The sequence below is a fragment of the Microcaecilia unicolor genome, chromosome 4 (assembly GCF_901765095.1).
Source record: "Microcaecilia unicolor chromosome 4, aMicUni1.1, whole genome shotgun sequence".
NCBI lineage: Eukaryota > Metazoa > Chordata > Amphibia > Gymnophiona > Siphonopidae > Microcaecilia > Microcaecilia unicolor.
Window position 1 is genome coordinate 92,021,105 of NC_044034.1, and position 25,792 is coordinate 92,046,896.

At 43.3% G+C, this 25,792-nt stretch overlaps 1 protein-coding gene across 3 annotated transcripts in view; it reads left to right on the forward strand.

Moving 5' to 3' along the window:
• The window catches only part of RCBTB1 (RCC1 and BTB domain containing protein 1), a 156,960-nt gene that overhangs the window by 16,964 nt on the left and 114,204 nt on the right, over window positions 1-25,792 (forward strand). For 2 of the 3 annotated variants that reach the window (XM_030200461.1, XM_030200460.1), the window contains exon 2: window positions 21,008-21,181. In XM_030200461.1, coding sequence (XP_030056321.1) covers window positions 21,038-21,181 — 144 coding nt within the window. In that variant the 5' untranslated portion in view covers window positions 21,008-21,037. The remainder of the gene's footprint in view (window positions 1-21,007; window positions 21,182-25,792) is intronic. The other variant, XM_030200462.1, reaches the window with a different exon arrangement.

A 25,792-nucleotide genomic window follows, 5' to 3' on the forward strand; every position in this document is an offset into this window, starting at 1 on the left:
AACCAGAAATACCAACAATGTAGCTATTCTGATGACTCTGACAAAGATTCTTCCAAGATGGCTGAAATATTTTCCACATCTAGCTGAATGCCTTGGGCCTGTCCATTCTCCATTTCTCCTTGACATTTCCATATAGGCACATAATACATTTTGTTAACTGGAGGAATAACTTCAGGGGAATATTTCAAACCGTAGTTAGGTAATTCATAAATAAATTAAGAGGTAACATTCCAACGGAGTTTGGAAAATTTAAGAACCTTAGGTTCAACCTATGATTTATACTTCTCCGAGTTTCCTATGCATTACTAAGTTATCACTATAGAACTTTTAAATTGAAACAAAGTTGTTGTTTTTTTGTCTTCATGTACATGATCAATCTGAGATGAAAATTCAGTCTTAACTTGCTCCACAGCTTTTATTAGGTCCTCCATCTTCTGCCCCAGAACTTTAACCTTGTTAGAAGTATTTTTGTAACAGTTTCCAGATAGTTTCAAGTGTTATCTTCAGCAGGAGAAAGTGAACAAACACGCGCTCCAGCTGATGTTTCTTCCGGGAGCTTAACACAGTCAGCAACTCCTTCTGTTGCAGAGACTCCCGCAGCACTTCTGACATCAGGCTGCTCAATCGCCAGATATGGAGACACGAAGGACGTTGGGAGCGAGAGAGATGTTTCAAGCCCTAGAGAAACTGATTCTCCATCCTTGCGCTTCTTAACAGGGCTCGCTTCCTCGAAAGGTGAGGGGGCACCGCTTGTGAAGTGCTAGATGAGTTGTTGGTTTGGGGGTGGCCCCCGAAGCGTGGAGGGTGCACTCTTGACCAGCCCCTTCCTTTTTGTGTGTGGCATTGGTATAGGAAAATAATTTTTCTTCAGCAACTCACACCACAATGCGCTTACACAGCCATTACTGCCACCATCTTGGATTCCTCTCCCCTATTTGCTTTCTTATCCGCCGCCACACAGACGATGTTAGGAATTATTAGAAAAGGATTAGAAAATAAGACAAATATTATAATGCCTCTGTATTGCTCAATGGTGCAACCTCATCTTGTGTATTACATGCAGTTCTGGTTGTTATATCTCAAAGATATAGTGCAATTAGAAATGATTCAAAGAAGGGCAAAAAAAATGATAAAAGGGATGGAATTTAATGGAGTTTTCTGATTTTCCTCTACTCTTTTAAATATTGTTTTATGTAAACCTCTTCGACCTTTTTTTAAGTAAAGGCAGTATATCACGTTCTGGGATAAATATCAAGATGGAACTCCTCTCATATGAGAAAAGGCTAAAGAGGTTAGAGGTCTTCAGCTTGGAAAAGACTGTGGGATATGATAAGAGGTCTAGAGAATCCTCAGTGGTGTAGAAAGAGTAAAAGTGATTTGATTTTTTTACTCTTTCAAAAAGTACAAAGTCTAGGGATACTCACTGACATTATAGGGTAACTAGTAAAAAAAAAAAATGCCCGTTTCTTAACGCAATGAAACGGGCGCTACGGTAGCAATGTAATGAGTTCCTGCCATTAATGTTTCCACGGTTCTATTCTGAATATAATTGTTGTTTACATGTGTAAGATTTCTTTGTATACAATATTTTTTGTGTAAACTGTGTTACAATGTGGTAAAAGTTTTCCTTGTTCAGGCCCTTCAATCAGTTTAACAATCATATCAGAAGAGCTCCTTACTCGTGAGAATGCAACATACAGTTGCCCATGTGAGAGACTGAGAGTGACAGTGTGTTTTACAGACAGTGTAAGAGTAGTAGTAGTAGAGATACACAGAGTGATTGAGTGTGTGTGTGATGTCTGTGATTAAATGTTTGTCTTCCCTTTCGTTCTGTGCACTTGCCTCCATTGATGTTCATACCTCCCTGTATATGATTGTTTGTTAGAGATTCAGTCCACTCCACTTCCCTCCTCCAAGTTCCGTTCTGTCTGATTGGTTTTTCGTTACTGTGACGTCGCGTTTGTTTGCTTGGCAACTATGCAGCATTCCTTTTCCTTGACGTGAGGGCGGGGACAGTGAGAGCCAATGAAACGCTGAACTACAGACTTATGAACCCTACACTGCCACAGTGCCATGGAGTCAGCTTCAGAATGTTGGAGGTGCTTTTTATTATATAGGATACTTTTAAACAAATAGGAGGAAATTTTTTTTTTTTACTCAACAAAAAATTAAGCTCTGGAACTATTTGCCAGAGGATGTGGTTGCAATGGTGAGCATATCTGGGTTGAAAAAAGGGTTGGACAAGTTCTGGAGGAAAAGGCCATAGTCTTCTATTGAGACTGATAGGGGAAGTCACTGTTTGCCCTGGTAACTGTAGCATGGAATCTTGCTACTAGAGGCTGACATTAAACCATAACTGCAGCCGAAACTGATCGCCTGGCTTCAGCCAAAAACTAAAGATTGGTTGTGTGAATGTGAACCAATGAGGCCCACTGGGCATTGTCAGAGTTTGCAGTAGCAGTCCTCTGCTAATGCCACAGGAGATTGCCCTCCAGTTCCAGGAGATGCAAGCACAGGCTGACAACTGGGTGAAACATTTTATCAAGGACTTATCAACAAGTCTGGTACGTTTAGAAACATAGAAACGTAGAATCATGATAGCAGATAAGGGCTAAATGGCCCATCCAGACTGCCCTTCCTCAATAACCACTAGCTTCTCCTTTTCCTAAGGGATCGCATGTTCCTGTCCCACACTTTCTTAAATTCCGATACAGTCTTCGTCTCCACGACTACCACCGGGAGGCCATTCCACCACCTCTTCCTTGAAATATAGTATTTTCTTAGATTCTTCTTAAGCCTATTTCCTCTTAACTTCATTCTATGCCCTCTCATTCCAGAGTTTTCCTTCATTAAATACCTCCTGTACATTAACACCAATGAGGTATTTAAATGTCTCTATCATATCCCCTCTGTCCCGTCTCTCTTCCAGTGTATACATGTTGAGGTCCATGAGCCTGTCCCCATATGTTTTATGACGGAGACCCTTACCAATGTGTTAGCAGCCCTTTGGATCGACTCCATTCTGTTTATATCTTTTCGTAGGTGTGGTCTCCAGAATTGCACGCAGTACTCCAAAAGTCAATGCAGATGTATTTAAATTCTGAGACAGGAACTTTGTGAGAATGTATATATAAAAAAAAAAAATCACGGTTACCAGATTTTTATGCTTACCCAGACTGTGCACAGGTAACAAGAGAAAGTAGCATTGAGATGTTTCCCATTTTGTATTTTGTTATAAAACTGATTAAGGACAAGCATAAATTCTTATTAAAATAAGGTAAAGGAGTCCAGACACTGGTTTTCACTGCGGATATTGTGCATCAGGCTGGTATGATCTAGAATAAGAAAGCCCATTGTTACTGACTGCACAGACTATATGCTGTGAAAAATTACAATCAAAGCAATACATTTCTCAAATTATTTTCTAATGTATTAACTTCTTTTCATTGTAATATTTCACTACTAACATAAGCTGACCAGTACTTCTGATTGAGAACAATCACTGCAGGTTCCTTTCTCATAGAATCTATCTTCTGCATGCCATAAGAACATAATAATAGCCATATTGGTTTAAAACAATCGTCCATCTAGCCCAGTATCTTGTTTCCAAGTGTGGCTAATCCAGGTCACAAGTACCCGGCAGAAACCCAAATAGTAGCCACATTCAATGCTACCAATCCTAGGGCAAGCAGTGGCTTCCCCATGCCTGTCTCAATAGTAGACTATCCAGCTTATAATCGAACGAGAAAAACGCCCAAGTTCCGACCTAAATCGGGAGATGGACGTTTATCTCACAAAAACGAATAAAGCGGTATAATCGAAAGCCGATTTTTGGGCGTTTTCAACTGCACTCCGTCGCGGATGCGGACAAAGTTTATGGGGGCGTGTCAGAGGTGTGGCGAAGGCGGAACTGGGGCGTGGTTATCTGCCGAACAAAGATGGGCGCATTTCACCGATAATGGGAAGAAAGTATGCGTTTTTAGCTAGAATTTAGGACACTTTTCCTGGACCCTGTTTTTTTCACGAATAAGGCCCCAAAAAGTGCCCTAAATGACCAGATGACCACTGGAGGGAATCGGGGATGACCTCCCCTGACTCCCCCAGTGGTCACTAACCCCCTCCCACCACAAAAAAATGATGTTTCACACATTTTCATTTTCACCCTCAAATGTCATACCCAGCTCCCTGGCAGCAGTATGCAGGTCACTGGAGGAGTTGTTAGGGGGTGCAGTGGACTTCAGGCAGGTGGACCCAGGCCCATCCCCCCCTACCTGTTACAATTGTGCTGCTTAATGCTTATTAGTCGTCCAACCCCCCCAAACCCACTGTACCCACATGTAGGTGCCCCCCTTCACCCCTTAGGGCTATAGTAATGGTGTAGACTTGTGGGCAGTGGGTTTTGAGGGGGATTTGGGGGGCTCAACACACAAGGGAAGGGTGCTATGCACCTGGGAGCTCTTTGACCTTTTTTTTTGTTTTTGTAAAAGAGCCCCCTAGGGTGCCCGGTTGGTGTCCTGGCATGTGAGGGGGACCAGTGCACTACGAATCCTGGCCCCTCCCACGAATAAATGTCTTGGATTTATTCGTTTTTGAGCTGGGCGCTTTCATTTTCTATTATCGCTGAAAAACAAAAACGCCCAGCTCACACATTGTTGAATAAAACATGGGCGTCTATTTTTTTCGAAAATACGGTTCGGTCCGCCCCTTCACTGACCCGTTCTCGGAGATAAACGCCCATGGAGATAGGCGTTTTCGTTCAATTATGCCCCTCTATGGGACTTTTCCAAACCTTTTTTTAAACCCAGATATGTTAACCGCTGTTACCACATCCTCTGGCAATGAGTTCCAGAGATTAAGTATTCGTTGGGTGAAAACATATTTCCTCCTATTTGTTTTAAAAGTAATTCCGTGTAACTTCATTGAGTATCCCCTAGCCTTTGTACTTTTTGAAAGAGTAAAAAATCAATTCAATTCTACTTGTTCTACACTACTTAGGATTTTGTAGACCTCTATCATATCCACCCTCATCTGTCTCTTTTCCATACTGAAGAGCCCTAATTTCTTTAGCCTTTCCTCATTTTGGTTGCTCTTCTTTGAACATTTTCTAATTCCGCTGTATCTTTTTTGAGATATGGCGACCAGAACTGAACGTATTACTCAAGGTACAGTCACACCATGAAGTGATACAAAGGCATTATAGTATTTTCGGTCTTATTCACCATCCCTTTCCTAATAATTCCTAGCATGCTGTTTTCTTTTTTGGCCGCCACCGCACACTGAACAGAAGATTTCAGCATATTATCTACAACGTCAACTAGATCTTTTTCTTGAGCGCAGACCCCCAAGGTAGACTCTAGCATCATATAACTATGATTCGGATTATTCTTCCCAGTGTGCAGCACCCCAGAGGGTGAAGCAACTAGGTGCGCAGGTGGTGGTCTCATCCCTGTTGACGGTAAAGGCCAAATGAGAGACACTAGCATCCTGGAGCTAAACGTGTGGCTGCATAGATGGTGCTGGCATGAGCGCTTTGCTTTCCTAGACCATGGGATGATCTTCCAAGAGCTATTGAGCGGTGATGGAGTCCATCTATCAAAGAAGGGATGGATTGTCTTCAGCAACAGACTGGCTAAAGTACCAAGGAAGGCTTTAAATTAAACTTGGTGGGGACAGGTAATAAAGGCCCCAAAGCCATAAATAACCATCAGGAAGGTAGGACATCAAATTCCCCTATAGAAGGGGAAAAAATAACGCCTGGAGAGCCTTGTATACCAACGCCTGCAGTATGGGAAACAAACTTCTAGAGCTAGAGGCTACAATGATTGAAGCAGATTTGGATTTAGTGGCGTATAGCTATATCCCAGTCGTGGTTCTCCATGAACCATGGTTGGGATATAGCTATACCTGGCTATAATCTATTCAGGAAGGACAGAGTAGAAAAAGATGGTGGAGGAGTGACATATGTTAAGAATAATATTAAAGTTACAGAACTGCAGGACATGTAGGGTATGGAAGAAGTGCTGTGGGTCAAACTGGAAAGAGGGAAAGGAAAATGTATTTACATTGGAGTAATGTAAAGGTCACCTTCACAGTCAGAAGAAATGGACAGAGACTTAATTGAAGACATCCACACGATTGCTAGGAAAGGGAAAGCAGTACTGATATGTGATTTTTAATATGCTGGATGTCGATTGGGGCGTTCCTGGGGGCCATCCAGAAGCAAAGGGATCTTGGATTCCCTACAGGAAGAATTGTTTCAGCAGTGGGTAACAGAACCGATGCGGGATGGAGCTATTCTAGACCTGGTGTTAAACAGAGAGAATGTTTCTGATGTCACGGTGGGAGACCATTTGGCATCTAGTGATCAATGAATTGTGTGATTCAATATTAAGATGGAGGAGAGGCTTATTTGAGATTGAAGGTCCTGGATTTCAAATGAACTAACTTTGCCGAGATGGGGGAATTTCTTAGAGTTAGCAGGATGGGAACAGCTGAAGGAAGTGGAACAGCAGTGGACAAGACTGAAAAGAGCTATTTTAAAGGCACCTAACACTTATGTTAATAAATTACATAAAGGAAAGAGGAAAAGAAGGCCGCTCTGGTTCTCAAACGTAGTAGCCGAAAAGGTAAGGGAAAGGAGGTTAGCTTTCATACCGTATAAGATGACTCAGAAAGAAGACGACGGGAGAATACCTGGATAAGCTAAGAGAATCTGGAAAAGCTGTCAGGAAATCGAAGAAGCAAATGGAAGAAAAGATAGCTAATATGGTAAAATTGGGGGAATAGGACGTTTTTCAGATATGTAATCTACAGGAGGAAATGCCAAAATAGCATTGTGAGGCTGAAAACAGAAGGGGAGGAATACGTGGAAGCTGATGAGGATAAAGCTGAACTGCTTAACTGTTATTTATGTTCTGTGTTCACGGATGAAAGGCTAGGGGTAGGACCACATTAAACAACTGCAAAAGGGGATGGATGTATAATAAACCAAGACCTGTTCTCGGAGGACCGTGTTCGTGAGGAGCTAGCTAAACTAAAAATAGACAAAATGATGGGGCCTAATGGGATACATTCGAGGGTGCACAAGGAGCTCGAATTTCTGGCGGCTCTGCTGACTGACCTCTTCAATACTTCTTTAGAGTCTGGTGTGGTCCCGGAGGACTGAAGAAGGGCGGATGTGGTCCCTTTTGACAAGAGTTGGAAGTAAGGAGGAGATTGGGAATTACAGACTTGTCAGTCTGACCTTGGTGGTGAGTAAACTAATGGAAACATTTCTAAAGCGGAGCATTGTGTGTTTTCTCAAATTGAATAGAATTCAGGACATGAGGCTGCATGGATTCTCTAGAGGCTGGTCATGTCAGATGAATCTGGGTGACCAAACAGTTGAACGTTTGAGGGGCTCTGGATGTGGTGTATTTGGATTTCAGCAAGACCTTTGACATGGTTCCGCACAGGCGACTCGTAAATAAACTTGAGTTCCCTTGATATGGGACCTAGAGTAGCTGACTGGGTTAAAAATTGGTTGAACGGAAGGAGACAGAGTGCAGTAGTAAATGGAGCTTGCTCTGAAGGTAAGGATGTTATCGGTGGAATACTGCAGGGATCGGTCCTAGTGCTGGCTGTTTTTAACATCTTTGTGAGCGATATTGCGGAAGGGCTGTCTGGTAAGGTTTGTCTCTTTGTGGATGATACCAAACTCTGCAACAGGTTAGACACCCCGGAGGGTGTGGATGACTTGAGGAAGCATATAGAGAAGTTTGAGGAATGGTCCGATATTTGGCAAGTAAAATTCAATGCTAAAAAATGCAGGGGCATGCACTTGGGTCACAAGAATCCAAGGGAACGGTACAATATAGGGGTGAAATGCTTCTGTGTACAAATGAAGAGCGGGACTGGGGGGTGATTGTGTCTGATGACCTTAAAGTGGCCAAACAGGTAGAAAAAGCGACGGTCAAAGCCAGAAGGATGCTTGGGTGCATAAGAAGAGGGATGACCTACAGGAAGATAGAGGTGATGATGCTCTTGTTTAAGTCTCTGGTGAGGTCCCATTTAGAGTACTGTGTGCCGTTTTGGAGACCACTACTATGGAAAGATATAAACAGGGTGGAGTCGGTCCAGAGGGTGGCTACAAAGTTGGTAAGCGGTCTTGGACATAAAACATATAAGGACAGGCTTATGAACCTCAACGTGTATACGCTGGAAGAGAGGAGGGAAATGATAGAAACATTTAAATATCTCAGGAGCATTAATGTATATGAAGAGAGCCTTTTTCAAGTGAAGGAAAGCTCTGGAATGAGGGGGCATATGATGAAGTTAAGAGGAAATAGGCTTAGGAGGAATTTACGGAAAGGGTGGTGGAAGCATGGAATGGCCTCCCGGTGAAGGTTGTTCTGTTTCAGAGTTTAAGAAAGTGTGGGACAAGCACGTGGGATCCCTTAGGAAAAGGAGGAGTTAAGGGTTACTGAGGATGGGCAGACTGGATGGGCCATTTGGTCTTTATCTTCCGTCATATTTCTCTGTTTCTATATAAACTATTATGCAAGATCATAACTTCATTACTTTCAATCACATTACACAAAAAGAATGCAAAGAGTAGTTCCCTTACGATCTCTGGTGGTCTAGTGGTGTAAACAGGGCTGGAATGACCCTGAATTGCTCTTGCCCATGTCGGTTCTACTCTCAAAATGACTGCTGTGGCCTCTTGCGGTATTCTTGCAAGGTTCCCAGTAGATGCCATGGCAGCCATTTTGAGAGCAGAACTAGCATGGGCAGGAGTGACTAGGGATCACTCCTCCCCTGACTACACTCCTAGGCTGCCAGCAATTAAGACAGGCTCCGGGGGGTGGGGTGGGGGGGGGGGTAGAGGGGGTAGAGAGGAAGGGAGGTAGATGCAGGCCAAAGCACAAATTTTCGGCTTTCATCGAAAACACCACATCAGTTTCAACTGAAACCATGCCCAAAGCCTTTCAGCTGAAACTGGGCAGAAAAAGGATTTGCCAGGTGCTTGTGACCTGGATTGGCCACCGCTGGAAACAGGATACTGGGCTAGATGGACCATAGGTCTGACCCATTATGGCTATTCTTATGTTCTTAGTAAAAGCTTTGTTTTTCAGTACATTCAGTTGAGTTAAAATCTATTTAAAGCTGTTTTTTAAGGTTTGCTTGATACTCTGCAAGTTGATTTAGAAGTTATTCTCAAAGGTATTAATATTGCAGATTTTTTTTACTTCTTTTCTTGCTTTACTGATCATCACCGTGAACTAAAGTTTAGATAACTAAAGTGTGCTACAGTATTTCCATCTAGGTAAATGCTTTGAACACCTGGCACTGGAAGCAAAGTAAGTACATTCATGTGTGCAAAATGACTGAGAAAATGATAGCGACTGTGCCTACTTTCTGTGTTTGCTTTGCACACTTTGACATTCGAAGCATTCACCTAGACCTACACATGACCCCTGACTCAAGCATTCCATTGAAACACAGGTGTTGGGTTCTTAAATAACAGCTTCCATCTGCAACATTTGGCTCATCATTGTCTCCTTTGTTTTATCTGGGGCCCACTACATGCTTTTTATTTCTGTATATTTTTTTGCTAGAACAAAAGCAGTGGTTATATGTGTCATTGGACAATGATAGCAGCTGGCAAATCTATCTTTCCTGCATAAGCTCAGCTGTTTGAAATTTCCTTTTTTCCCCTCTGGTTATCTGTTTAAAAAGCTTCATTTAACAAGTGATACTGTGTTATTCTGTCTTATAAGTAAATATCTAATTCCATCAGTTCTACTTCTGGAGTCTCTGGTAGAACACACTGAATAGTAACAAATTTTGAGATAAAACTCAGTTTACAGGGATTCCCCAGGCTGGCATTCTGAGAGGTTGAAGGGGGTCAGTAACACTCTGACAGAACAGGTTACAAGACAGGGCAGGTGCTGTTAGAAACAACAGGAAGCCTGCTTACAAGGGTAGAGAGGCTCTAATTGCTGCTCTAGCAGTAAGCTCGAAGTTCCACCAAATTTAACCCCAAGAAGGCTGCTCATCACAAATGGCAAACAGATAGAGGAGCTGGTCACTAGGCAACTTTGGGTTAGAGGTTGACCAAAACTTGTGACCGAATTTTCTCACTTGCTTTCGACCAGAAATGGTAAATGAAACCGTACAGTACCCCCCCCCCCCCTGTCTGTAGGTCTAGATCCTCCACCCTTGGACTTACCTTTTTAAAAAGCATTAGTAGTGCAGTGGGGACAGAAGCAATCTGCGCCTGCCCCTGTCAGCTCCTTTGTCAGCATGGCTGCTGGGAATTCAAGCAGTAGTCTTGGCAGCCATATTTAGATTGTGTGTCTGGCTGTACAGGCCAGCTCTAATCAGTTCTACTCAAGCAAGCTCTAATCTCAACATGGATGCCGCAGTTTCTGGTGGCAGTTTAGCAAAACTGCTGCTTGAAGTCAGGCAACCATTTTGACAATGGAGCCGCCAGGAGCAAGTGCGGATCGCTTTAGTCCCTATTGAGCTACCAATGCTTTTAAGATAATAAAGAGCAGACCAGCACAGCACTCTGATAAACAAGGTGGTTTATTAAAATGAGAACCCGCTGTGGCCATGTTTTGGCCAAAGGCTGCAGCAGGGGTAAAACTACAGGGGAACAAGTATCAGACTTTTCCTTGATACTCAATTATAATCCAAACAGCAACACACACGCTTCTCTCAGAACAGCAGCATTTCCAACTTATTCCCCTGAAGCAGTCTTTGGGTGAAAAGTGGCGACAGTGGGTTCTTGTTCTAATAAACCAGCTTGTTCTTCAGTGTACTGGTCTACTTTTGTTCTGCTCTACTGCTGGCTTGCAGATTGCCACCTCTTTTTGGTTTGCAGTACTCTTAAGATAAACTTGGGGGGGGGGGGGGGGGGGGGGGCTTATTTTTTGTTCCAGGGAGGCCTTAGACAGGAGCTGGGGGAGGAGGAGGAGCAGAGTCCACCAGAATTTCAGTTTCAGCTCAAGTCCTGCATTGGCCACAATGTGTCTTCTTTAGACACCCTGGCTGTGACGCTAGTGCCAGTCTGGAGAAGGTAAGGAAAGGTAAGGGAGGCGTGGCTAGTGGTTGGGAGGCGGGGCTACTGCTGGGCAGACTTCTACTGTCTGTGCCCTGAAAATGGCAGAAACAAATCAAGGTCAGGTATACACAAAAAGTAGCACATATGAGTTTATCTTGTTGGGCAGACTGGATGGACCATGCAGGTCTTTTTCTGCCGTCATCGTCATCTACTACGTATAGTGGGATGAGATTTATCTGTAGTTGGGCCATAAACAGTATTAGTCTCCTCCCATAATAACATTACTCTCCTGATGTGGGAGAAATGCATCCATAAATTAGAACACATTAGTTGCATACACATTGCATAAGATCAAAGACTGGTGGTCTAACATCACTTTGGCAATCTCCCTCCCACCCTCCCTTTTCACAGGCTAATGCTATCTTCTCCCTTAGGGACCCCACCCTATTCCCCTTGAAACCCTCCCCTCTTGTCTGCCTGTTCTCTTACTCTTTCCTTTCAACACTGGCATTCCTTTCCTGTTCACTGTATTTTTATTGTTAACCGCTTTGTTATTGTCAGAGGAGATTATATCAAATCATAGGTAACCATAACCCTCAGGCCTATGGATTTGTAACTCTAATCCTTTATGGAATAAGGTAATCACTCCTGCCTTTTGTTGTTCTGTGGGAGATTGCACTATGGGGCTCATATTCAAATCACTTAGTAGCCTATGGAACTTTGTAAGTCTAAGTGTTTTGAAAATACGCCTCCATATAACCCACCCACCATATATGAAACTTAAATCTGTCTTCTGCGGTAATGCTTTATCTATTTATTGCCTGTGCAAAGTTTGTAATATCTTTTCTCTTGAAAGGGGCAGACACTCCACCCAGATTCCAGGATATTATTTTAAGTGATCTCACTGAACAGTATTATAACTTTAGAGTGGGACTATCCTAGCTTGTGGCCCCTCTCTCCAAGAGTTCAAAGATAGGCCTTATTGGAGGGGATTCTTCTCCTTGGGGTGTAGTATCTGGGATGGCATAAAAAAATAATAATGGAGAGAAACAAGAAAACTACTAAGGGTAAAACAGCTTCACAAAAAAAAAAAAAAAAAAAAAAGCCTTGTTCTTATCCTACCCCTATTACACCCCCCCCCCCCCCCAACATCACCCCAACATTCGAAATAAACCACTTCCAAGCCAATTTTAGAATGCAGACAGCTTCTCCCATTGATGCAGGAATTACCACTATTGTTAGCAGAATCTGTGGTACTTCAGGAGTCAAACACCACACACCAGAATGAGAGAGAAATCTTCTTTATTTGCCAGCAAACAAAGTAGGACATCAGCGCTAAACCTCTCCTTCTCTTCAGCTCTCTGTGTCTTGTGTCTCTGTGTCTTAGCTCTTTCTCTCGTCTCTCTGTGTCTTGGCTCTCCTGTCCTGTCTCCTGTCTTGGTTCCTTCTCGTCTCTCTGTGTCTTGGCTCTCCTGTCTCTAACGTAAGCTGCTTCTGTTCTCATTTATATATTGTCCTAAACCCCTCTAGCCCCCCTTTCTCACCAGATGGTAAAGAATAGATTGATTACCCCGTCTTGAACTAATTATCTTTACACATTTACTCAAAATATCAGTTACATAGGTTTCAGATATTTCCTAAACTGACCTACGACCTGGGGCCTCTCAAACTAGACAATGTGGCACCTATCTCCTGCATTTTATTATTATTAAATTCTCAGATTCCCAGCTAACTTCATACTAACTGGGCTCTGGCATTCATTAAGGGGCCAAGGGGCCAGTCTTGCTTAATGGCACACAGACATGGTTTGTTATTACTTTCAGGAGACCAGTCCTACACTTAACTATAATCCATCAAGGAGAAGAGTTGACTTTTCCTGACCTCTTTCACCTAGCTAGGACTGTGGATAATTCAAACCAGATGATGACCTCTTAAACTGCAGACAAATCTCACTTGAAGGTCAGACATTGAATTGAAAAGATATTTTACATAGAGAAATAGAACTTATTAATTAAACAGAATAAAACATATTTTAAAATAAGCAGAAATCAGAATTCCTTATAAGACAAAATCTAAATTATCACCTATTTCCTTCTCTCTAAACAGCATTCAGCCTAATCTTTTAAAACTGCCTGCTTGCTGATCCCCTCGAGACTGTCCAGTATGCCTTGCTTAAAATGGCATCCAGATGTGGTTTTATTATTATGCCTATGAACTAGCATTAACAATCCATCACTCAAAAAGGGACAAAGAAAGTTTTATTTCTCACTGACCTTTCTAACCTCTAGTCTAGCAAAAGTTAGACATTTGAGTAATTAAAACCAGATGGCATTCTACCACTTGCAGGACTGAACCAAAGTTAAACAGAATTAACAAATTAATATGATTTCTCTGTCCAGGCTGCCTCACCATCAGCTCCTCCAAGTGCATGGCCCACTGCTCAGTGAGCAATCGCAATAGGGCTTGCCCGCTTTTTCAATAAAAACAAAATAAATATTCAACAACTTGTACCATGAGTATGGAGCATGGCCCACAACCCTTCTGATCCCTGCTATAACAAGGGATGGAGACCATTACATACCCTTGGGCCGGTCCTTCCCAGCAAGGTGTAAATGCCTGAGCCCCTTAATTTCAACACAAACAAAGCATAATTTGCTGAAAGAAAAAACACTTTAAAAGCGGAGAAATCTTAACATCAGCAAAACATTAATAGTATAAAATATGAGAGCTTAGACTGCACCTCTACAGGCATTCCAGTTGAGGACTGATGCTGTTTTATAGAGAGATCCACCGAGATAAAAAGCTCATATTGCCCCCGAACCAGAGCTTTGCTACAGTTTCTACCTTAAGCATGATTAGAAGCACAATCTTGCTTACTCTAATTTTGGTAAAAGTCCGGAACCAACATGGACTCAGTGAAGGCAGTAGGTAGTAGAATTTGCTCTCTGAGCTAATAACATGTTTCAAAGCTCACAAACACTAACAAGTGTGGAGTGAGCTTACTAGGAGCAAGCTATGAAGCAATGGCTCCACTTGCATAAGGACCCTCCTGAGGCTGACTTGATGTACTGATCAAGAGGATCAGAGTCACAGCTATTAGTCCATTGGCAGCCGAGCCCCTGCCGTTCCCCTGGCAAGTTTGTAAAGAAGAAATTCCAGCTAGTGCATGTTGGGTACCATTTTCCATAACAGACCATTAGATAAACCCAGGGTCTACACTTGGTTGTAATACCAGGTCATCCAAAATCTAATACATGTGGAAACAGCAAACCAAAATTCCCTGTGCAATCCTCATGGCTTATCCATGGGGTCCGCTAGCTGATGAGCAAATTTGTATTGCCTTCTCTGCTTGAGACCCATAATTAGCAGGGTAAAGTAAAACCAAGGGCACTTTCTTTATGCAGAGACTGACTTTCTGTCCTTATACTGCTTTCTTCAGGTGTAATATTAGAGCTAAACAAACTCAATATTCATAGAAGAGACTCGAACTCTGTCTCCAACAGTTTAATACAGAAGTAAAACAGGACTCGCTGCATGAAGATGATTGAAACCAGAGTGTAGTAGAGCTTGTCTGAATTGTTCCAGTTCAGCAACTGGCAGGATGAGCTACATAGTGGTAGAGTGGCCTCCGAGGGAATAAATGGAGGTGAATTGATGAATGTTGAATTAGTAAAAAGAGATGGATTTGCCAGATGGGGGGAAGAGAGAGAGGAGGCTTGTAACCTTGTCTTGCTGTGCTGAAGCCAAGTTGGAGTATATGTTTAAAAGACAGGTGAGGAGGACACTATTCAAAAGTGCAAGGGCCTCTTAAGTTAACCAATAGTGTCAGCGATTACACTTGACAGATATGAGCAAGGCAGGTCAGAGCAAAGGTCACATGCATCATTTAACCAATAAAAATAAGGGTTATAGGACCAAGCAGGAAGTCTCATTAGCTAAGGGTTATTAGTTCAGTACAAACTGAGGGGCCAATGCAGAAAGCTGCTGTTGTGCACAGTTGAGTGATCTACACACTTATTTATGGGCTGCACATTGCAGAAGTGGGTGAAGAAGAAATTGGCACACGGCATATTAAAATGCATGGTAAAGAGGCTATTAGCTAATTCGCAGCATTGCAGATAAGTTTCAAACATGTGCTGTGATGCCTAGAGTGCAAGAACTCTACCGTCAGGTCTGAGGTGGCATAGAAGGGGAAGCCCCATGAACCCTCTGCCCCTAATATCTTTCTTCATGGTTCCCTATTAGTTCAGTGATGACCCCCCCCCCCCCCAACATAACCAAAAAGCCCTGGTAATATAGTGGGTCCCCCTTTCCGCCCCAGTTTCTAAAAATAATCCTTAGTAGTGTAGCAGCCCCCCCCCCCCCCCCCGACTTAAAAAAACAAACAAACCTAAATCTCTGGTGTCTAGCAGCCTTCTTAAATTCCCCCTCCCCCAAAGTTTAGGGTAAGGAATTGTGCCTACCAAACAAAGAAAAATTTCCTATATTTGGCAGTCCCTCCCTGCTTGGTGTATCCCAGGATACATTACTCTCGTCTCTGTTAAGGTACGCCTTTGGTTGAGGGGTCATGGGTCTGGGGTGCTGCTAGACACCAGGGATTTATAAAGTCGAGGGTTGGGAGAAAGAGGGGTGCTTGCTAGACTACCGGGGAATTGTTTGTCAGGGGAGCAGGTATTCGGGGGGGGGGGGGGGTGGCGGAAGAGGAATGTCACTAGACACCAGGGTTTGTTTGTTTTTTTTTAACCCTGGTTGAGGGGTGGAGAGATGCAGACTGCCCGTGACCAATCGGAACTCGGGCACTAACAGCAAGGGTGGCATTTCACAATGAGCTGCAGATTACTGCTGCATTTTTAATGTGGCAGTAATTTTCATGCTTTGTTGAATACTGAATCCCATGGTAGTGGGTATGGAAGACTGACTGAGGGTGTGGGAGTGGTGAGAGTGATGCAACCATTGAAATCGGGGCATTAACTTCCTGCCTGTCACATATGTTGACTATATCCTGATGTAGTCCAGCAAGGACATATGGCCTGATTATGTGCTGACGTGTTCACAGTATTCAGTGAGAGGCAGGCACTCACATTAACAATGAGGTGAAGTGGAGATATGACCTAGCTGTCCAAAATATAAGTTAATGAAGTATCTTAGCCAGTGTGAGTCCTGCTTTCATAGGGTAGTGTTCAGATCAGAGGCCCCAATGCTCTAAAGTAAACGCGGGCGCTAGAGGCCATTAGCATCATACTAGTGCCCGCATTTCCCTGCACAAAACGTTCAGAGAGGTCTACAGTGGGAAACAACGAGCACGCCAGGCATTAGCGTAGATAGCATGCGAATGTAGTCAAACTCATGTGAATGAGGTCATTTTGTATTCCCCAATGCTTAGAAAAGAGCACCCGAAATAAAACTCTTACTGCTGCAAAAAATAATACTAGGTCGGAGCAGGCGTTAGGGTGTTGGAAGAGAGGATTTAGCAAGATTCTTATGCTTCTCTCGTAATTCTTTCTGCAAAATCTGCCAGTTTTGATTGCTTTTGGAAGCAGAAGGAAGTCTGTGCAAGCCCTTAAGCGCTGTTGTGAGAATCAAAGCACACATTGGCATCTGTTTTCTGCGTCTAAATTTAAAGCGTCCATGCAAAGAAATTTTTTTTTTAAATGCCCAGTGAATGCACACATTGGTGTCTGTTTCCTGCATCTAAATATAAGCATCCAAGCTAAAAAATATATAAAATTAAAAATTAAAAACATTTATATTTAGCCTGCAGAAAACAGATGCTTATGTGTTCACGTTCAGGTTTTACAAGGCACATGCACACAGGAGCCAAGCTTACCGCAGAACCCTTCTGCATATGCGCCAAGCAAGCATGGTCCCCCCCATGCCAAAGCGCAATCCTGCTACACTCCCTAATGCTCAGTGCTATGAGCATGCCTATGTTTGCTTCTCATTAGCATTGATCATCAGAGTGTTGTTTTTCTGTGCTGTTCCGGCTGTATTTTTACAGCGCTATTCGGAACTGTGCCAGAGTTTTGAGGATTCTAATTCACATTCCCTGTTCTCCACCCACCATGTGATCTTTAACAAATTTCCTAATCTTCGATTCCCACTTCAGGCACAGGCAGCTCCTTGTGACTCTGGGCAAGTCACTTAACCCTCCATTGCCCCATGTAAGCTGCATTGAGCCTGCCACGAGTGGGAAAGCGCGGGTACAAATGTAACAAAAAAAAAAATCTCTATGTGCTGGGACTAGGATTCTAAGCCCTCCTGGATAGGGATGGTGTGACTGCCTGAATTATCTTTTTCAAGTTTGTGCATGCAGACGTGTTCTAGCAGCAACTGAGTTTGTAGCATTAAATTGTATATCTGTACAACTGAAAATGGTTTCTATACAATACAGGTATTGGATGTTACTGAGACAGGGGAGAGACATTAGAGGGTGCTTTAACAGGATTTGAGAGTGTGGAAGGAAAGCTGCAGAGGAAGATGTGCAGTAAATAAACAGGATGCTGACACCAATGAGGCAGTGGAGCAGGAAGCTGGCACAGGCATTGCTGCCTAAGGTAGCCAAAAGTGTAACCCAAGCAAGTACCACCAGGACCTACGAATACAGCTTAAAAGAACAGTAACATGTTAAAATATAATGGATGCTTGACTGCATTATAGCAAATGCTCTGATTATTATGTTAGCTTTGTGATTAGCAGCATGTTGTAAAGTAGCCTAGTGGTTAGTGCAGAGGACTTTGATCCTGGGGAACTGGGTTTGATTCCCACTGTAGCTCCTTGTGACTCTGGGCAAGTCACTTAATCCTCCATTGCCCCAAGTACAAATAAGTATGTAAACCGCTTTGAATGTAGTTGCAAAAAACACAGAAAGTTGGTATATCAAGTCCCATTTTCCCTTTCCCTTTTTATACTGTATGGAAACCCTTTGTTTATTTAATATGTTTGTAAAATGTAAAAAAAAAAAAAAAAAGACTCCTGGTCGAGCTTGCAATTATGCTAGCAATGTGTGTCACTTTTAGAACCAGAATAAGAAGAGATGTAGTTCCTCTGTCAGTTCCAATTCATCCAAGTCCATGAGAGAGACCTCTCTCCAGTGTGAGGGGACATAGCAAATTCCTGCTCCAACTATATATGCCAGTGCAGCAGGTTGCATGTTATATTTGTTCTCTCTCCAGCAGAGAAGGTGGACTGTTGAATAGGGTTTGCTTGCATTTCTGTAGCTTGGAGCTTCCCCACCCCCAGCTCTGGTGGACGTCCTTGATGCCAGGCAAGAATTTCCTTTTTGAAGACTTCTTGGCTGGAAGACTTGGCAGTAGTTTTTATTTATAGTGGATTTACTTGCTTAAAACAGAGCAGACAGAAGAAAAGCAAAGAAGGCAGCATGCTGAGACGCTTTTGCAAGCCCCTCCCTCCAGCACCTAAGATGGTACAGCTGAAGAGCTTCCCTGGAGAGGTGTCATGCTGTGTCTTGATCACTCAGCATTGCCAATGAGTAATGCATCCCTCCGCTGCTGTTTGAGTCTTCATGGCTTCATGGGTTTAAAGGGGACGCTTCATAAAATTGTGGGCAGCATAGGAGCACCTTTTAAGGAAGTAATACCATGTGAGGGGGATGTGCTAGATGAATTTCTTTGCATAGACCAGATTCATATGGTACTTGTGCTGTGGTAGTTTTCTTTTAATGTGCACTGTTTTTTCTTAGTGTGCACTGAAGGTTAAGGAGGGCTGCTTTGCAAAAGAAAGACAGTGGAAAGATGCAAGGAGTGTCTTTTGAGCTTCTGCATTTAGGAAGGGAAGTTTGTAGCAAGTGAAGCATAGATGGATAGTATCTAGTGATCATACCGAAGCTCCAGGAGAGGGGGAGCTGTTGTCCCATTTGTGATGACAGACGATAAGAGCCCAGAAAGCTCCTTTTTGTTTGAGGTATAATTTCTGAGGCATTGGTAACTTTTAGTTAGTTGCTGGACCCCGCCCCCCCCCCCCCCCCCCCGGAGTCAGAACCCAGTGGGTGGATGTTTTGTCAAGACTTGATTCACCTTTGCCTCAGACACCTGTGCTTTCCAATTCTGTGAGCCAGGTAGAGGGACCTCTGTAGATTTGATGGTGACAGCTCAGAAGTTCAAGGCACCTAGGTTCTTCAATAGATGAAAGAATCCAGGGGTATAGATGCTCTGGTAATCCATGGCCCCTTGATGAGTTGCTGCTTCAGTTTGTCTCCACATATAAAGGGTATATAATTCTTGTGGCCCCATATTAGTCAATGTGCCCCTGGTATTGAGACCTCAAGCGCTTAGCAGTAGTGGAGCTGCTTTGTCTCCACCAGAACAGGGGCCTATTGCAACAGAAACGAAAGACCCATCTCCATACTCTTTTTAATGGCCTGACTTTTGAAAGGGCAGCGCTAAGGTTCTCATCTCCATTGATCAGGAACATGGTGAAAGTTGAAGGGCCTTGGCATATATCAGGATCTGGGGGATTTTCGTGCCTGTTGCAGAGAGAGGCACATTTTCCCCTGATGGTTCAGATCTTGGACATTTTAGCCTTTATGTAGGCTGGCCTCAAGACCTGTGTAAGAGTATACGTTGCCCTTGGCAAACCTTCATGCCTGCCTCCTCTCAACTAACTTTCAGGCCACTAAGCAATCTCTCTTCTAAGAGTTAGATAATTTAAATGCAACAATTATGATCACTTGAACACCTCCAGGTCCTAGGAGAAACTCGTCTACCATACAATCTTTCTATTTTCAACAGATAATCTTTTTTTCCACACTATCACTGGAGGAGGACATTGTTGTCACCAACAAGCTAGTATGCACTTTCTAGCCAAAGGACCAACTTTTTGCAATAAAGAGTTGGTGCCTCTTCTAGTTTCCAGTGCTACAAAATTTGAAAACAATTTATCCTCTCTTAATGGTATCCTCCAATTAAGTATAATTCAATATTTGCTTCCAAAAATGTTGAATTCTCTCACAAAACCATAATATACTTGAAAGAGTGGATGGAGAGGTCTGACATTTAGGGCACTCTACTGATTCTGAAATTTTTGCTAAAAAGGTTTGATAAGGTGATTATAAACATACGCAGCAGAAACTGATATATTGTTCCTGCAAAACGCAGATCTTGAAACTTTAGTGATATTTTTCATCAGGATGTGTATGACATCGCCATTTACCAATTAATTGCTGGCCAGCTCCCTATTCCATGCCGCTGCCACTTGATCATAGTTTCATTTCTGAACTAACTACACCACTTAGACTAGCTTGATAAAAAGGTTGGCTTTGATGTCTCTTGCAAGAATAAAAGTTTCAGAAACCAAATCCGTGGCATCCTCATTTAAGTATTTGTGTCCAACGAGTGCACCTAGTGACTCGCTTGCAGGTATTCAAACCAAGCAGTAGACTGCAGAGATCTTCCTTCACAAAGAACCTCAAATGGTTTTAAATGTCCATCTTCTGTGGCCACATCTCTCACATAACCCAGTCCACTGAGTTTCCAATGTTTCAAATATAGTTTAGAGGTGTCCGGATCAAGGGCCTTATTGCCCAAAAAGGGAGTAGTACCTTGGATCTTGGTAATAAGGTATACTTGTTTACAAATCCAATGCCATGCTTGTCTCGTTGATTGCTGGTTAAACAGCTGTGACCTTTTTTTTAAGTAAAGCTTTGGAATAAACATAAGGTCTCTGTGAATGTAAATAATGATATAAGATGCACCTTCCAAATATGTTTTTAAGATCGGTGATATTTGCTCATTATTTTTTTTTTGACCTGAGAACATGGTAGGTTACAAGCCATGGAGCTGTTTGGCCCATGTGACTTGTCAGTCATAAGTGCCACTTTTTATTTAGACATTCTAAACTGACGGGGGTTGAAAAAAGATGGTTCTTGTGCACAGTCATTTTTGTATGCTTGATCGAAGGTGTGTTTTTCATTGACATGTCACTTTGGTATGTGTTTTTTTGCAGCAGACATGTAACCTTGCGTTGGAGCAGTGCATGAGTCCTTGTACCGTCATGGTAGATGTGGGGAAATGGCCGATATTCTCCTTGCTGACACCCCAAGAAGTCACTTCTATCCGGAAAGCTTGTGTTTTTGGAGCATCAGCCAATGAAGCTCTTTATGTCACACACAATGATGAGGTACTGTAAGACTGGAGAGAATGCAGAAGATTTGTACTTGTTTTTGTTTCATTTCCGTTTTGTGTATAATGTTATATCTCTGACATTCTTGTGAACTGAATTAGGGCTTCTGTTTAGATATTAACTTATAAGCACCAATAAAATAGCCTTGATATATAAAAAAAGAAAAAAAGTATTGATCCTCTAGCCTGCCTTTGATCCTCCAGTTTCTGCACTGTTGACTCCTCAGCTGTGTAAATTTCTAACAGTTAATGGGCATTCTTTCTCTCTCTTGCTTCTGCCACTGGCTCTGCTGCATGGCTGTTCCCAACAGTGAGCACTGGAAGTGGTAGTAAGAGGATGGAATGAGAAAAATGAAGTGAGGCCGGAGTTCTCAGAGGATAAGCGGGCATAATATTCTCACACTAGTAAAAAAGGCCCGTTTCTGACACAAATGAAACGGGCGCTAGCAAGGTTTTCCTCGGAGTGTGTGTGTGTGAGAGTGACTGTGTGAGAGAGAGAGAGTGATTGTGCGAGTGTGTGTGACAGAGAGAGAGTGAGACTGGGTGCGAGTGTGTCTGTGAGAGAGTGTGTGATTCTCCTCTCTCCCGTGCTCCCCCTCCAGCCACCCAGCGATTCTCCTTGCTCCCCTGATTACCTCTGTCGAAGGGGCCGCATCATTGAAAGCCCTGCCTGTCTCCAGCCTGCCCTTCAAGTTCGTTCCCTCGGAGTCCCGCCTTCTGACGTCATTTCCTCTTTCCGCGAGGGCGGGACTCTGAGGGAATGAACTCGACGGGCAGGCTTTCAATGACGCGGCTGCTTCGACGGAGGTAATCAGGGGAGTGAGGAGAATCGCTGGGCGGCTGGAGGGGGGCAGGGGAGAGAGGAGAATCGCTGGGTGGCTCGGGAGAGACCTGTGAAGTGACGCATGGGGCAACTTTGGGAAGATGGCGGGCAGCGCAGGTCGTGTAGGGCTATCAGTTGGAGGAGAGGTAGAGAGGGAGGCTGTTGGACGACTTCGAGAAGCGGGCGGGCAGCGAGTTCGCAATGGGCTATCACTGTGAGGAGATGGAGAGAGGGAGGGACGGGTGCCTGGTGCTTGAGACGCTTCGTGGTTTCCCTGGCATCTCGATGACGTCTCCGGAAAGGCTTCAGTCGCATCACGGTTTCCCTGGCAACACGGTGACATCACCGGAAGGCTTCAGACATTACGAACCGAGAGCTTCAGAATGTTGGAGGTGCAAATTGTTATAGTAGATGAGGGTGATGTAATCCACGGAGCCGGTGTGGACACTATCATAGTGCACTGTCACTTTAAAACTTTGAGGCAGTGCCCCCACTGTGCAGGTGCCTTTCCGCAGGATGCTCGAGCATGGGACCAGCAGTCTAGCGTTTTCCATTGAGCAGAGAGTGGTTTTCTGATCTCTCCTCAGCATCTCTCCTCAGTTTCTGATCTCTCCTTTTGCCTTTTGAGCCTTCCCTTTTTTGGTATATATTTTCTTCAGGTTCTTTTTTTACTAATTTTGTTCAATTCATTTTTTTCCTTAATTTTTCCTTTCTTCATTTTCAGCCTTTGGGGCCACTGAGCCCTTCTTTTGCCCACATACATCAACTATTTATGGGTACATGACTACTTGAGCTTCCTGGGCCATTGAACTTCTCAACCTTTTGTCGACTGTTTTCCCCTCCATGTCAGTAAAGGTGCTGAGTGGCTTTAAGAAGAATACTTGAAGCAACATGACTATCTCAGGCACAGAACCCTCCCCCCCCCCCCCCCCCCCCCCCCATGCACACATAATTGATGTGTTCAGTGCTTGGATTTGGAGCACCGGGACATACAGTATGGCTTCTGCCTGCGCATGCAAGCAAGGACACTTAAGCCTGCAGAGTCCAGCGTGAAAACCTTTTTGGTTCTGCAGCCGCATGGCAGGAGATTCAGTACTTGATGCAGAACCTTTATCGGCATCTCCATCGACATTGAGTGTACTGATGCAACATTGAGCGGGTCCGACATTGGACTCAGTACTGCGATTGCATAAGGACTCTACATCCACATAAGAATTCAAGAATAGCCATACTGGGTCAGATCAATGGTTCATCTAGCCCAGTATCCTGTTTCCACTAATGGCCAATCCAGGTCATAAGTACCTGGCAGAAACCCAAATAGTAGCAACATTTCATGTTACCAATTCCAGAGCAAGAAGTGGCTTCCCCATATCTGTCTCAATTGCCAGCTATAGACTTTTCCTCCTGGAACTTGACCAAACCATTTTTAATCCGCTGTTACCACATCCTCTGGCAATGAGTTCCAGAGATTAACTATTCATTGAGTGAAAAAATATTGCCTCCTATTTGTTTTGAAAGTATTTCCATGTAACTTCATTGAGTGTCCTCTAGTCTTTGTACTTTTTGAAAGAATAAAAAAATTGATTCACTTCTACTTCTTCTACACCAGTTAGGATTTTGTAGACCTCAATCATATCTCCCTTCAGCCATCTTTTTTCTAAGCTGAAGAATCCTAATCTTTTTAGCTTTTCCTCATTTGAGAGGAGTTCCATCTCCTTTATCATTTTGTTCGCTCTTCTTTGAACCTTTTCTAATTCTGTGTTGTTGAGATATGGCGACTAGAACTAAATGCAGCACTCAAGGTGAGATCACACCATGGAGTGATACAGAGGCATTATATTATTCTTGGTCTTATTTACTGTCCCTTTCCTAATAATTCCTACCATCCTGTTTACATTTTTGGCTGCTGCCACACACTGCACAGAACATTTTAGCGTATTGTCTACAACGACATTTAGATCTTTCTTGGGCGCTGACCCTAAAGTTGGACTCTAGTATCAGATGATTCGGATTATTCTTCCCAATGTGCATCACTTGCATTTTCCTGCATTAAATTTCATCTGTCATTTGGATGCCCAGTCTTCCAATTTCCTAAGGTCTTCCTGCAATTTTAACAGCCTTGAATAGTTTTATGTCATCTGCAAATTTAATTACCTCACTTATTGTTCCAATTTCCAAATCATTTATAAATATGTTAAATGCGGCACTCCACTATTCATCCTCCTCCATTGAGTGAAATGGCCGTTTAACCCTATCCTCTGTTTTCTGTCCAATAACCAATTCATAATCTACACCAGAACCTTGCCTTCTATCCCATGATTCTTTAATTTTCTCAGGACCCTCTTGTGAGGAGCTTTATTAGAAGCTTTCTGAATATTTAGATACACTACATAAACCAGCTCTTTTTTATCAACATGTTTATTTACGTCTTCAAAGAAATGAAGCAAATCGGTCAGGCAAGACTTCCTTGGCTGAATCCATTCTGACTCTGTCCCATTAAACCATGCTTATCTATGTTTTCTGTAATTTTATTCTTTATAATAGTTTCCACTGTTTGCCCAGCACTGACTTCGGGCTTACCAGTCTGTTATTTCCCGGATCAGCCCTAGAACTCTTTTTAAAATTCGACATTAAATTGGGCACCCTTCAATCTTCAAGTGATTTTAATGACATTACAGATCACTAACAGCAGATCAGCAATTTCATGTTGGTGCTGCATGCTGCCAGTCAACATAGCATTGCTAAGACTGCTGAGTAAGCTTGGGAAACACTTGTGGTTGTATGACTACTTTTAGGGGTTCACTTTGCTTTTTACCCCTACTAGTGTTTTGTACCCTTGACGCAGCCTGAGGGCGAAACGTGGCCACGTTGGGTAACTTGTAATAAACCACTTCTTCTGTTACCCTCCTGTTCCATTTTTTTGTCTCTTTTGATCTGCTTTTTTTCTTTTGGTTTGCATCGAAGATCCTGCAGCATAAAAAACCTAAGCATCGTTGTCATCGTTCTCCCTTCAGGTACTCTGCCAACACCTCTCCTGTATCAACATCCTCGATGTAAGGGAAGCGTCCATGCCGTAGTGACTGCTCTCCTTCTCTCCAACTAATTTCTTATCTAGAGACTTTGAGGTCTTCCAGATCTCCTACACCTGCACAAAATATAGCTCAGGCTGCGTCCGCACTGTTTTCTCAGCCGGTACAGATGCCTGCTCTACAGGAGGAAATCTGGGCTATGCTCAAAGAGGAGTTCTCAGAGCTACCGCATACACATTCTATATAGGCTTACAGGATGCTTGTGCCAGCCTCAGCCCAGCCTGTCAGTAGATTAGAGAGACAGTCACAGGAGAGGTCCTGTACACCAGCTCAGTGCCGACCATCAGGGGAAACACGAACCCAACTGATGCATCTAGGTCACAGACTTCTGCTGACTTTTCTGGAAGATTGCAGGTTTCCAATGCTCCAATTACTAAACATCTAAGTGTTGTTACACCCCCACTTCTCCACCTCAAAGGACTACTCCCCAATGCTCACAGCCGTGACAGCAGCGGGAACAGAAATGTTTCTCACACTCCTTCTCAGTCTAAACAACAACCCAGTTTTTGATTCATCCTAGAGACCGTTGCCACCGTCCAGTTGTCCATGCCAAGTGACCTACCGGTAGGAGGTAGACTTATTCTCTTTCAACAGAAGTGGCTCCTCATAACCTACGACCATTGGGTACTATGTGGTGTGCAAAAACAACAGTCTGGCTGACAGACTGAGCAAGGTCATGTAACCGCACTGGTGGTCT